The 15,199-nt window shown below is 38.6% G+C and overlaps 1 protein-coding gene across 10 annotated transcripts in view; it reads left to right on the top strand.

Moving 5' to 3' along the window:
• ST7 (suppression of tumorigenicity 7) overlaps positions 1–15,199 on the top strand; it is a 283,470-nt gene that overhangs the window by 222,854 nt on the left and 45,417 nt on the right. For all 10 annotated transcript variants that reach the window (XR_013486445.1, XM_078154113.1, XM_078154112.1 and 7 more), the window contains 2 exons: positions 13,140–13,212; positions 14,736–14,838. Coding sequence is in view for 9 of the 10 variants with exons in the window: in XM_078154113.1 (XP_078010239.1) it covers positions 13,140–13,212; positions 14,736–14,838 (176 nt within the window). In the remaining variant the exon portion in view is untranslated. The remainder of the gene's footprint in view (positions 1–13,139; positions 13,213–14,735; positions 14,839–15,199) is intronic.

Genomic DNA, 15,199 nt, shown 5'->3' with positions numbered 1-15,199 from the left:
TTTATTAAGTGCCTCCTATGTATCAAGCACTGTGTTGAGTGCTTTACAAATATTATCTCATTTGATCCTAATAACAATCCTGAGAGATAGGTGCCATTGTTATTCTCATTTTACAGTTGAAGAAACTGAGGCAAAGAGAGATTAAATGACCTGTCTGGGGTAACATAGACAGTTAAGTGTCTAAGGCCATATTTGAATTCAGATCTTTCTAACTCCAGGCCTATATCTATTGTACCACTTAGCTGTGTCATTTACATTTAAATGTATAACAAAACAGTCATCCTAAAAAGATCAAAAGGATTAAGTACTTTCAGAAATATGTGAGAAGCAGATCGCTGCTTTTGAATTAATGAGATTGGCTTTTAAGTCAGATCAACAATTAAGTGACTACCATCTGCCCAGAATCTTTCTAAGTGCTGGGGATACAAAGAAAGGCAAAAAACAAAACCTGGTGCCTGCCCTCAGGAAGCTCCCAGTCTAATGGGGGAGACAATATGCAAACAACTATGAATGAATAAGATACACGTGGGGGATAAATTTGAGATAATCTCAGAGGGAAGGCACTACTAAGGAGGATGAGGCAAGACTTCTTATATAAGGTAGGATTTTAACAGAGACTTAAAGGAACCCAGAGATGAGGAGGGAAAGAATTCTAGGCATTTGGGACCTGCAGTGAAAGTGTAGAATTGGGAGATAGTGTTTGGGTGAGGAACAGCAAGGAGGGCAGTGTTATTGGATGGTAGGTAAGAAGTAGGAAGGCTGGAAAGTTATTCAAGAGCCAGGTTATGGAGGACTTCAAAAGCCAAATGGAGGATTTTATATTTGAAGGTATGAAGGAGCCACCGAAGGTTACTGAACGGGATAACATGTTCAGTCCTGCACTTTGGTGAGATCTCTTTGACAGCTAAGTGGAGAATGGACCAGAATGGAGATTTCAAGCAGGGAGGCTGACCTAAAAGCTACTGCCACTACAGGAGTGAGGTGGTGACAGTGTCAGAAGAAAAGGGGCTTTTATGAGAAATGCATTGAGGGAAAAACTGACAGCCTTAACTAAAGATTGGATATGGGGGCTGAGAAAGAATAAGGAGTTGAGGATGATACCTGAGTTTCAAACCTGCATGACTGGAAGGATGGTGGTGGTGCCCTTGACAGTAATATGAAAATTAGAGTGAGGACAATGTTGAGGGGGAAAGATGATGAGTTTAGTTTTAGACTTATTGGGTTTAAAATGTCTACAGAACATCTTAAATTTTTTGAACTTTTAAATGCTTAGGGTAACATCAGTATGCGAATTAAACTTTTAATTTGTTAGAGGATGAATATTAATTTAAAAAAATTATTCATTAAGCACCTACTCTGTGCAGTTTTGTGTTATGTGCTAGGCTTACAAAGATGAATGCGAAACAGCCTAGATGCTATATTTTACTGAGGTGGGGGGAAACACCTCCTGAATGCATTAATAAATATAAGGTTATTTAAGGAGGAAGAGAAGTTTAACAACTGGGAGGATGAGGGAAAGCTGCTAAACTTGAGGCTAAACTTGAAATGAACCTAAGAAAGATTTAAAAGTATAGATGAGAGGAAGAACCTTCTGGGCATAGGTTGCAGATCCTGACCATTGAGGGAAATGGCAGCGCAATGTTTAGGGAACAGCAAGCTATCCAGTTTGTTTAGAATCTAGAGAGGGGTGGGATGGGAAGGAGTGGGATATGAAATTAGGCTGAAAACTGAAGTAGAAATTAGTATGTGCAGGGCCTTCAACTCAAGCTTGAGGTGTTTCTATTTTATTCTAAAGGCAATAGGACAAAATAGGGAAGTAGTTATTGAAGATTCCTTTTTTTTATTTTATTTTATATTTTTTTAGCACGGGAGTGAGATGGTCAGATCTGTGCCTTGGAAGGATTATTTCGGCATGTGTATGGGGAACAAATTGGAGAAGAATGAAACTGGAAGCAGGGAGAACAATTAGGTGGTAATTTCAGTAATCCAGGTGAAGGGTGATGAGGGCCTGTACTAGGATGGTGGCCATCCTGTGAGAAGGGATCAGATGAGAGAGGTTGTGTGGAGATTGAGTCACCAGGACTTAGGAACTAATTGGATACATGGGAAGGTAAAGGAGAAGAAACAATCAAGGATGATTAGGGGTTTGAAACTGGGTCATTTAAAAAATGACAATATCCTCCAGAGAAATGAGGAAATTTAGATGTATATCCATCGAGAACAGATTTCCTTTTTTTGGATTTTTACAACTTAATAAGAATACTAAGCAAGGTACTCCCATTTCAATTCCTGTAGTCACAGAAGACTTTTTAACCTTGGAGAATTAATTCATACTTAGACCTGACATGGGCAGCTGAGAAGAGAAAGGCCTGTCCTGGAACTTTGGTAGTTGAGGTGTTTGGAAAAGCTTGAGACTGTTTAGAATCACTGACTGTGACCAATATTACTGTATGTGTTAGCAAAGAGCTAGGGGGCGGGGGCGGGGAGTAGATGCCCATTAACTAGTAAGTGACTACACAAATTATAGTATGTGAATGTAATGGAATCATACTATTGCACCATAAGAAATGATAAATGTAATGAATTTTGAGAAGTGTGGGAAGACTTATAAACCAATACAGAAGGAAGTGAATGGAACTCAGAAGGCACTGTATGTAACAAATACAAGAAGAAATAACTGGGGCTCAGATAGGTTAAGTGATTTGCCTAGTAATGCACAGCTAATAAGTCATGGAGCTAGGACTCAAACCCAATGTTTTGACTCTGAGTCCATGATTCATAGACAATCTTTTCCTAATACAAGTTATGGAGCAGTCACAGAATCAAGGTGTCTCAGTGTTGGGAGAATAAACTATCCACGTGTATGCTGGCAGTCTCATTCTCTCTACAGCATAGCTAAAGATTACTGATTGGCAAAGATTTTTCCAGTTTTTAAGACAAGGATGGCTTCTGAAAACTGCAGACTTGATATTAATACCTGACAGAATTTTAGGAAAGATTATTAAATATGTTTTGGTTGCTTAAAAAAGCAAGAGGTAATGACTGGTAGTCTTCATGAGTTCATTAAGGGCAAGTCTTACCAAACTAATCTCATTTCTTTTTTTTTTTTAAGGATTGTTAGACTGATAGATGAGAAGAATGCCATAGAGATACTTTCTCTTGATTTCATCGAATCATTGACAAAGTCTCTTTGGATATGAAAAAATGTGGGCTAAGTGGTAGTTTGATAAGATTAATTCATAGGCAGCTAACTCCTAAGAATGGCAACTAATGGATCAGTGTTAGCCTAGAAAGATCTCTGTAGTGTTGTTACAGGACTCTGTACTAATCAACATTTGAATCAACAATTTTCATAAAGCTATGAAAGGAATGCTTATTAAAATGGTAATTGATACAAAGCTGAGAGGATTAACTAAAATACTGGATTTTAGTTGACTGTAAGTTTTTTATAAGCTAACAGTATCTTGTGATTGGCCAATACTTAGTGCAAATTTACATTGCATTAACAGAATATAGTATCCAGGTCAAGGAAATTGTAGTCTCAGTGGGCTTTATATTGGGAAAACCTCCTCTGGAGTGTTGTGTCAAATTGACACACATTTTAAATAGTGAGATACATTAAAATATAGTGCTGTATAAGAGTGACCAAAGTGAAAAAGGGAATGAAAACACATGATATAAAAAAACACGAGTAAACTAGAGAAGGGAAGATTTAGGACAAATATGATAATTCCCAACAAATAATTTGAAGGCTATTATGCAGAAGAGGTTATGGTCTAATATGTGTCAGTCCACTCAATAACAGTGACAGGGTGGCAGATTTCTTCTCCAAATAAGAAAGCTAGCTTTTTACTAATTAGAGTTGTTCAGCTCTGGAACAAGCTGCTTCAACTCCTATGGAAGGATTCAAGTAGAGGATGGATGATCATTTGTCAGGATTTTGTAGAAGAAATTCCTGCATTGAAAAGAGGATTAGATGAGATTATATCTGAGCTCATTTTTCAACTCTCAAGGTTCTGATTGTTACATGTAATACAGAATATTTCATCAACTGTTTTCTTTTTCAGAAGCCTCAAAGACATATCCTCATTTGTAATTGCATGAATATGGCCACAAAAGATGACAGCTACAGATAAATCAAATCTCTGATTTATTTAATGCTAACTCGAAATACTGAACTTAAAATTTGAAATAGCCCTTGAGTTCTGATCTAAATTTAATTTCCTGACATACCACCAACACAGTTAAATGAGAGTAATTTGTGAACTATGTTTACATAAATTGAGCCAGTCTTATTGTGCTTTGAAATTCTTGAATACCTCTATGGTTGAAGTGAGCCTTTAGGAGGTATTTGAAGTAGGTAAAATGTGAAGGACATATTGGCTCAGGACCTGTAACTCCAGAGCCAATATTCTTCACATTACACGACAATATTAGTATTACTCCACTGATCCCAGTTATTGTTTTGGCTTAACTAGCTGGCAAGATGAGTGTCCCCTTCTTCCTATACATGTGTTAGAAACCCACAGGACTGACAAATTTAAACAGGTTAGGGGAATAGGGAGACATTGATTTGAGGGTGACGAGGTTCAAATCCATAGCACAAATGAGTTTAGCTGTACAAACTGGCTATGAAATTCTTAGTATGTAACAGAGAACGTAAAGATGCAGATGAATTGGAATAAGATCAGAAAGATACAAGGGAAGTAAATAGTTGTGAAAGTATGGCTTGTAGGAGAGTCAAGGAGAGAAGGATTAGTCTGTGAATTGACCGCAAGATTACACTTTATTATGAAATAACTTGCATAAGTTTCACATGCTCATATTGAAGACATTTGGGGGGAAAATCTTTGGCCTCTCCAGAAAAACACTTGTTATGAGAGAACAGATAGATGGACGCCAAGTGGAACATTAGAGCTAATACTGAGTTTTCATGCCCCTAAGGAAATCAATTCTACTTTTTAAGTGAGGAAAATGCATTTGGTATCCTTTGTCATTGCTGTGATTCACAGACTTAGGAGACATCCAGTAATTTTCTTCCTCTGTCTCCTTGGCATCAAAATTCATATGGATGCTTTTCTTTTGGTATTAGTGACAGTCAAAACTCATAAAAAACTTAATAAGGAATTTCAGTCAATGAGAAGCATTTTTAAGTGCTTGCTGTGTGCCAGGGACTGTGCTGAATGGTGGGGATAGAAAGACAAAAATGAAACAGGTCCTGCCCTCAAGGAACTTCCATTCTCCCAGAAAACATGTACATATATAAAGAATAAATGCAAAATAAATGAAAGGTAATTTAGGGAGGGAGGGCACTAGCAGTTGGGGGAATCAGGAAAGGTTGTGTTTTAGTTGAATCTTGGAGTAAGGAATTCTGTGAGGTGAAACTGAGGAGAGAGAGCATTCCAGCTTTGGGAGACAGCCAGCACAAAGACTGATAGAAGGGAGGTAGAGAGCTCTCTTTGAGAACTGCAGTTCTGGGATGTCTAGAACATGGGTTAATGTAAAGGGGAGCAGCATTTAATGAGGTTGTGGCCAAGTGGTGAAAGGTCTTAAGAGCCACACAGAGTTTTTCTTATATCCCTAAGAGGGAACACCTAGAAATAAATGCATAAGAGAATAACATGTCCAACTTGCATTTTAGGAAAATCACTTGGACAGCTTATAAAGAGAATAGATTAGAGAAGGGTCAGACTTGAGGCAGGGAAACCAATTGGGAAACATTTAGTAAGCACCTACTGTGTGCCAGCACTGTGTGTAGTGTGTGTGTGTGTGGTGGTTTTTTTTTTTTTTTTGCGGGTGGGGGGAATACAGAAAGAGGCAAAAGGTAGTTCCAGCCCTCAAGGAGCTTGTAATCTAATAGGGGAGACAACCTGCAAACAATCATATACAAAGCAATTTATGTACAGGATAAACAGGAAATAATAACAGAGGGAAGGCAATAGGATTCAGAGGGGTTAGGGATTACTTCCAGGGCAAATAGGAGGCTGTGGGGTGAGGGAGAATGAAAAGTAGAGGATGATACTAAGCCTGTCAATTTGGGAGACATTATGTAATTAAGAGGGCTGCTTTTGAAGGCTCTGTCTTTCTAGAGAAACTTGCTAAGACAGTTTTTAAATTTTCCTTTACCTCAATGGGTTAATAACTAGCAACACTGAAGAGCAAATTACATTTATGAGTACTGCATGCTTATAAGTTTTGACATAACTAGATTCACTATCACCTATAGTATCTATGTTGCATCCAATTCTATCTATTTTCTTGGTAGTAAGAAGGTATAAGAAGAAACAACAACAATATGCACTCTTGAAACTTTTTAATTTCTAAAACTAGGTAATAAGCTATTCCATAAGGGGCAGCCAGCTCATAGCAAACCAGCTAAGTTTCCTCTAAATAGGAATGACTTAATTCTTAGTGTTCTTTAAGCTTGTAGAAATGTGAGCCAAAATACACAGATATTTTCTCAGATTCATATGGCAGGTATTACTAGGCAAAAGCAAACTTACTGATTTGACAGTTCTGTGGCAGGCATGTACTCCAACAGGACAACATTAACTATCACAAGTGTTTCTCCTTCCTTCTACCCCCCCCCCACAAATTAATGAATACCTGCTTTTTAATTATACCAATCTGGAATATGTTGTCATAGTTTTATGAGAAATTACTGATACATTGTAACCCCAAGAACAAACATTTTATAACTATGAGAAGTTTTGTACATTTATTTTGGGCAAGTCACTTTTTCCCCCATTAAATATAATTGAATGCAAATATAGATATACAAATATACACATACATATACTTTGCTAAATGATGGCAACTTTGAAAGATTGAAACATCAAGTAGTTCTTTGTTTGTTTGTTTTTTAGGCAGTTGGGGTTAAGTGATTTGCCCAGGGTCACACAGCTAGTAAGTGTCAAGTGTTTGGTCTGAGGCCAGATTTGAACTCAGGTCCTCCTGACTTCAGGACTAGTGCTCTATCCACTGTGCCACCTAGCTGCCCCTCAAATAGTTCTTTTTGATATAAATTCCATATTTTTTCATGATCTTTATAAAATGCAGAATTATTAGTAAAGTAAAAATTATATGGAACATTTTTTGGAGGGTGGAGGTGTCTGGACTTGTAATTTCATTGGCCTAGGCAGATTCCTTATGAGAAAACTCCCTCCCTCAATCCAGATCAACAACTCACCTGGAAGTTATAGTTTTAGAATTGCTTGGGGACAGAGGCTAAGTGACTTGCCCCCTTGTAGCTAGTACACATTCAACTGTTTTCAGCACCTGATTGGTATGTATGTCAGAAGCAGACTTGAACCTAGATCTTTTGGGCCCTGACGTGAGCTATGTTGTGTTGCTTCTCTTAATGGAGCTTTAAAATGGTTAATTTAGTAGTTGTTAACATATACAGTTTGGCACTTGAATAAGCTCACACCACAAAAGTTTTTGTTTGCTATTTCCCTTCCGAAATACAAATGAATCTTTTTAATTACTTTAATTTTTTAATACAGTTTTGACTTTACCCTTTTTTCCATTAACCTCTGGTTAGAAAATAAAAGCAAAATAAAGTGCTATTTACAGAAATCCTTACATTTAAAGTAGAACTTTTAGTTGTGCTCTAAAAATGTTAATAAAAAGATGACTATACAAATAAATCTTCATGCTAGAAGAAAACAGCATCAAAAGACCTTATCTACATTTCCCAGTTGTTAAATTAATTCCCATGCCTGACAGCTGACTGATTGTTAGAATTAAGTTTCTGATTTCAGTTTTATTCTTGACCTTCTCTCCCAGGCTCACTCCTCCACCTGTGCCCTTGATCATCTCTCCCATGGGATCTTGTTCCATGTGTTCCCCTTTCTTTCGCTCACCTCTTCAACATTCCTTCCGCTGGGTTCTCCTCTCTTCCCAGACACATGCTGCTGTTCCTCTAATCTAAACTTTACGCCCATCTTTAAAAGTAACAACAACAACAACAAAGCTTTTCATGACCCTGGCATCCCATCACGATACCATCTCATATTTCTTCCCTTTCACCGTCACACTTTTTGGAAGTTTGAAACTCATGGCATGCTTGTTCCTCAAACCCTTGTAGTCTGAACACATCCTACATTACTGATGCACCTCCTTCAGTTCACCCAGGATCCAGTGACCACATTAGATGGTATTCTCCCCATTTTGGAATAACAGGATTATAGTAACAAGAGCTGGACAGGATTTCAGGGAACATTGAGTCCAACCTCCTCATTTGTACTGAGGCCCAGGGGGTTGAAGTGCTCAAGATCCCAGAGATAGTAAACATCAGAGGTGGGATTTGAACCCAGGTCCTCTGACTCCCAAGCCAGGGCACATTCCACTATTTTCAGCGCTCAAGGTATAGTTAATAAATCCTCGAATTTAATTGAACCCAAACAGAAGAAGAAAATACTGAGCATTTGTTCAAAATTCAGAACCTTCAGAGTCATAGAGAACTTATATGAATTCATTCAACAAATACTTGTTAAGCACTTACTATGAAGCTAGTACTATGCTAAGTACCAGAAACACAGAAAAAAAAATATTTCCTTCCCTTAAGGACTTGTACATGACTTAGCAGACCTAGACCAACCCAAATGACTAACCACAATGGCTAGGCTCCATTGACTGACCATCATGAAGACAGGTCCTTGCTCCTGCTCTCACTTGAAATGCTCTGACTAGCTTCAGTGACCATTGGTCTTCCCTTGCTGAACCTAATGTTAAAAATATTGTGTTTATTACTTCCCCAGGCTCTTTTCTAATGCACAACTCTTTATTACTCCCCACTGACTACTGAATAATGTTCTTAGCCTAGATTGAAGGCCCACTACAACCAGGCCCAGCTTCCCTTTCCAGGTTTGACTTCCACCTGTGCCCTACATCCATTCAGTTAATCAGCAAGCATTTATTAAGTGTAGTATATGCCAGATACTGTGCTAAATGCTTAGGAAACAAAGAAAAAGCAACAGTCCCTGCCCACAAGGATCTTACTTTCTGATGGGGGAGAAAACATGTCCATAGATTGGTCTGTATAAGGTATATATATTAGATTGGTCTGTATAAGGTATATATATTAGATAAAATGTAGCCTTATAGAGGAAAAACATTAAGAGTTGTAGGGAACAGAAAAAATAAAGACCAAAGATGCTATTTATTATTGCCTTGATGCACTCCTTCTTTTGCTATGGTAAGATGGTCCTGTTTTTCCCGACTCCTGCCTATGTATCTGTAAGCCACCTACTGAAATTCTTCTTCTTCTTCTTCTTCTTCTTCTTCTTCTTCTTCTTCTTCTTCTTCTTCTTCTTCTTCTTCTTCTTCTTCTTCTTCTTCTTCTTCGTCTTCGTCTTCGTCTTCGTCTTCGTCTTCGTCTTCGTCTTCTTCTGTTTGCTTTTTGCTAGGCAATTGGGGCACCTATTGAAATTATCCCTTCAGGGTCTAGGTTAAATACTATCTCCTTCATGAAGTCTTCCTGATCCATACCATAATACTTGACTTCTCAGTCTCATTCACTTTTCACCTATGTAATTTAATCAAACAAATAACCATTTGTTAGGCATCTGCATGTACAGTCTCTGTAGCATCTGTGGACTGGAGACCAGAAAGATTCTAGGCAGGCAGGGAGACCATCGAGGAGGCTCCTGCAGTAGTCAAAGTGAAGGATTATGAAGGCTAGTAGCTGTGTAATTAGAGAGAAAGGGACAGTTGTGAAAGGTGTGGTGGAGGTAGAAGTGACAAGATACAGTATTTGATTGGATCTGGAGATGAGGGATAGTGTAGGCATTTGGGATGACACCAAAAGTTGTCAGCTTAAGAGACTGGATCAATAGTGGTATCCTCAACAGAGAAGAGGTGAATTTCAGAAGAAGGGTGGGTCTTCAGGGAAAAAGACATTAAGTTTGTTTTGGACATGTTGAGTTTGAGATCCATAAAAGACATCCAGTTTGAAGTGTCCAGTAGGCAACTGATTATGACCAGATAAGAACTCAGGAGAGAGACTAAGGCTGGTCATATAGATTTAGGAGACATCTTCATAGAGATAATCATTAAAACCTGGGGAAATGATGAGGTCACCAATTAAGAGATAGTAGAGAGAAAAGAGGGTCCCAAAAAGAGCCTTGGGATCTACCCATACTTAGGGGAGAGGACATGGATGAAAGATCAATAAAAAAGGCTCACAAGGAAGAATCTGACAAGTAGGAGGAGAACCAGGAGAGAATACAATTTCAAAAAGCCAGAAAGGAGAGCATCCACAGGCAGATGATCAGCAGTGTGACATACTGCAGATAGATCAAGAAGAAGAGGGTTGAGGATGGGCTGTCAGATTTGGTGCCGAGGGATCATTGTAACTCTGGAGAGCCGAATGAGGACTGGAGCCAGATTGAGAAGGGAGTGAAAAGAGAGCATGGGGAGGCGAGATATGGAGGCAGCTCTTTGTAGGTTAGCTGAATAAGAGGCTATGTGGTCTACCAGGCACAATGCTGGACTTGGAGTCAAGAAGGCATTGGCATCCTGCTTCAGCCAGTTGCTAGCTGAATGACCAAGTGCAGGCTACTTAACTTCTCAAGTCTTAGTTTCTTCATCAATAAAATGGGAATAGTAACACTTGCACTTCCTGCCTCAGAGATATTTTGAGGAAAATGCTTTTCAAATCTGAAAGTGCCACATAAATGAGTTGTTATTAATACTGTTGTAGACCACTTCCTGCCAAGTTATCTTTATTCCCTTAGTAGACTAGATGGTGTAAGCACAGAGCCTTACATAGTGAGTACTCAACAAATGTTTACTGAATTGCTGAAAAATGACAGTGGTAGAATTTTACTGTTTAGCATCATTCTTGATCAAACCCCAAATTTCTAAATAAACCGCATGCCTTAAGTAGTTGGCAATTTACAGTCAGAAACCAGGAAATTCAAGTTTGTTGCTTTACATTGGGTAATCATACATGTTAAGAAAGACAAAACAGGCCTCTAACATTCTAATATTCCATTGTCATTTCCTAAATACTTTATTTTAGGTTGTGTTTAGATTGGCTATAAATTTTCAGTTGAACATACATTTTTATTAAGCTTTGTTGCAAGTAAATGCCTTGTGCTGAGACTTTTACAACTTGGCTTGACTCTTATTAAGGTATTGAAATTTCCCCCCTTTTTGTTGAAGATTTCTCCTTGAAGAGTTGACTTATGTAGCAATGTTTTATGAGTTTTTATTATTGGATGAGGAAATGGAATGATTTTTTTTCTTTGAGATTCTCAAATCTTCCATTGCTTAATTAAGAGGCTTTCCTATTAGTACTATTTTAATTAGGCCTCTTTGTATATGGAAGCTAACTATGTAAGAAATCCATTTCACTGTATTTCTGTTTGTTAATGTTCTTCTATCCTGGCTGAGAACTTCCAGGGTCTAACTCTTTATTAGGATGCTTGTGCTTGTTCTGGGCTAGGAAAGCTTCCCACAAGATACAGTGCTATTTTTTAGTGGCTAAAGTTGGCTGAAATTTCTAGGTAAATGCTGAACCATTATGACTAGTCAGTTGTTAAAATAAATATTTCAGAAGAGACCAAGAAGCACTCATAGAACTGGTTGTCATCTGTGCTGTCAGCAACATCAGTTTTTATTTCCCTTAGATCAAATCTTAATCTTTTACCTTTTCTCACTCTAGGTCTTTCTGTAAAATTAACTAAAGGGAACTCTCTGGACAAAGAGGGAAAAATCATATATCTTAGAAATGGACAAAAGAAAAATAGGAGAAGGAAATTATGTTTTTTAGAGATGTGCCTTCCATGTTCTGGACTCTGAGCACTCAATAAATGTGGAGTAGAGCTAGGCTCAGTAGGTGGAAGTTTCCAAAGAAAGAAATTTAAGCTTTCTATAAGTAAAAACTTCCCAGCAGAATTCTTCCAAAGTGGAATGTTCTGTGTGAGGGAGTCGTGGATTCCTTCTCATTTTGATGTCTTCAAGCAAAGGCTAGTTGACCATTTGTCAAGTATTATATAAAGGTGATTCGTAATCAAGTATGAGAATTATATAGATTTGTAGTTGGCATTAAGTCTGCCTCTTTGTGACCCCCTTTGGGGTTTTCTTGGCAAAGATACTGGAGTGGTTTGCCATTTCCTTCTCCACTGGATTAAGGCAAACAAGGGTAAGTGACTTGCCCAGAGTCACACAGCTAGTACATGTCTAAGAATGAATTTTAACTCAGGTCTTTCTGACTGCAGGCCCAGCACTCTATCAATTGCACCACCTTAGTGCCTCAGTTGCATTGGTACATTGCATTTAAATCTTCCATGTACACATATGTACGTATGTGTGTATTTGTGCATATACACATATACATACACTTTATATATTTTATATGTACTTGTTTTCTTCTCTGTTAGAATGTAAACTCATTGCAAGTAGGGATCATTTCATTCTTTGTGCTTGAATCCATAGTGCCTGGCAAATAATAGGTATTAATAAATACTCATTGATTGATTGAGTTGGATTAGATGACCCATAAGGGCCTTTCCACTCAAATTCTGTGATTCTACTACTTAAAAACTAATGCAAAGAAAAATATAACATAAATCTGATCACTAAAGGAAAACCTTTTTGGGCAATGTTCACTTAAAAAAAACAGCAGTAAAAAATGTTTTGCTTTCCAGGTCAATATCTTACATTCATGTTAAGGAAGTTCCAAATAGAATGCTGCTTACCAAATGTTTCTTTAAGCTAGGAAGAACTCCCCTTTGCCTTTCAAAATGATGGGAGAATAACTTCCTCTTCATATTTTATAATATCTGAGTTTATTCATTTGTAGGTATAAGCTGCTTTAAGTAAAAATAATAGAGGGAAAATCCAGATTTCTAAAAGAGAGAAATGAGAAGATGATTATTTTCTTACAGAGAAATTCACAATAGGTTTCCTACCAAGTTCCCTTTCAGATATAGAATTTGCAAAAGGTTAATTTCAGGAATGCATCCATTGTATAAAGCAATCTAAATCTACTTCTGTTTTAAAATATAAATGAATCATAATTTAATATTTGAGTAGCATGATTAAAACGGCATTGTATTTAAAAAAAGTAATTGTTCTTTGTTTCCAAAAATTTACAAGATTTCCTGCTTTCTTTGTTTTTTCCCCAACAGATATAAGCTTACCCAAATCGGCAACAATATGCTACACAGCTGCATTGCTCAAAGCAAGAGCTGTCTCTGACAAGTAAGTGAATCATAACTTCTGCTGAGCTAAGTGCCTGACTGAACTTACAGAGATGGGCTGCTCTGAGCCCTTTTCACCAGAGGCTTCTCTCTTAGTCTATGAGATTGCTGCTTCTGAGCATGCGTTTTCCAATGTCTGCTGATCTTTTCTTTCACTGTTAGCAGAACAGAACGTTACAGAACCCTTGGGCACTGTAAGTGTGTGTGAGTCCCTGAGGAAGGATTTATATACACTTATCAAATGCTGTACCTCCCAAGTGATGGTCACCAGACAATAGATACCAAAAGGCCTGCTTGGGACTTGGATGAAATGCCTTCCTTTATTTCATTTTTTTTTTTTGCTTATCTTCCTCCTTCACCAATCCAAGACAGATAGTGGTTTTGATGAAAACCTGTAGTATGGCAGAGGGCCTGGGGGTCACACATTCTTTGCCTGTTCAATACAAACAGACAAAATAACACCACCACCATCCCTCTCCCTCCCCTATCCCCCCCCCAGCGTCACTTCATTTTGACATCTAGTGTCCCTGGTGGTGTTTGCTCATGTTATTCAGGCAGGTGGGTGTGGCACAGTCGTTCTACTAAATAGTCAAGGATGACTGGCAGGTGAAAGAAAATAGCATCATTGTTTTTCAGTTCACCAAGGCTTGCAATTTTCCTGATTCAGTCCTCTCTAGAGTTGGGAAGCAGATAGGGCAGAGGCTGTTTTGTTTTCCTGCTCTCAGAAAGGTTTGCTGTTCAGTGTGTGTGCACTTCAAGATCGAAGTAATTTTCTTTCATTCTTTTTTTTTTATCCTGTAGATCGCCAGTACCTACTGCAACATCTTTTCTCCCTACACAGCGACTCCAGCTTGGGAGGGCAGGGCTAGGGTTGTCACAGCTTTCCCTGTGGTGTCTGCCTGCCAAGTACAGCTCTGGAGTTAGCCGTGGGGTGTGAGGTGAGAAAGAGATTGCATGGTCTGGTTCTTTTTTTTCATTCACTGGGGCAGATGATTTGCCCACAGTTTGGGCATGCACACCCCCTGCCGGTACAGCTGAAAGCAGACCTGCTTGCTGCTGATGCTGCGACAACCTTAACTCCCAACACAGTCACTGACATTGGGTTGGGGACCACCATTAAAATTTCCCCCAGTTCTGTTTTTAACATCTTCACTCTTACGTAACATGGTTTTCTCTTTTTCCTACATCGTCTGCCCCTTTAAGTCTCCCTACCCCCTACCTAAGCAGGTACCTCATAGGAAATTTAGATTAGTTATTTAGAGAGAGAAAATTGACATCTTGAAATTACTTTCTGCTATAATTAGATGCAAGCACGCTTTCTGCTTCTGCTGGGGTTTTCATTGGCCTTGATCTAAGGGATCACTCAGAGGTTCCATTTACTGTGGAGGTTTGGAGAGCAAATGTGATTGGCTCAGCTTGATTACATGGGCCCTTGATTACATATCTATATCTAAATATGCCTTTCTGGGTGTTTTACTAGGCAGCCCCAAGTGAATCGTGCTTGTCTGTCCCTCTGCCTTCCAGGTTCTCTCCAGAGGCTGCCTCCCGGCGAGGACTGAGCACGGCAGAGATGAATGCAGTAGAGGCCATCCACAGAGCTGTAGAGTTCAATCCTCACGTGCCAAAAGTGAGTCTGAGAAATCCCCTTTGGAGCTTGTTATGAGATCAGAGGAAATGTTCACTGACCACAGTTTCATGCCCATCATAAACTCAGTATATACAAAAGATAACTACAGCCAACACTGGATCTTATGTGGTCATTAACTTATTCTTGCTTTAGAACAGAAACTTAATCCTGAGTCTTGTGTGATTTCATGCTCGACATTCAACAGACTTCTGGAGCCAGTTTATGGATTTTGTAGTAAGGGGGTAACACTGCACAGCCTGACCTTTGACTTGAAATGCTGCCTAAATGGGATGATCATCATGGTTCTAGTTTAGGATACTTAACAGTAGAGAATCACACCATAACCTCGGGAAATAACTCC

The sequence above is a fragment of the Phascolarctos cinereus genome, unplaced genomic scaffold (assembly GCF_003287225.1).
Source record: "Phascolarctos cinereus isolate Bilbo 61053 unplaced genomic scaffold, phaCin_HiC Scaffold_1;HRSCAF=81, whole genome shotgun sequence".
In the NCBI taxonomy this organism is placed as follows: Eukaryota; Metazoa; Chordata; class Mammalia; order Diprotodontia; family Phascolarctidae; genus Phascolarctos; species Phascolarctos cinereus.
Note: the sequence above shows the minus strand (reverse complement) of the source record. Positions and strands in the feature narration are given on the sequence as shown.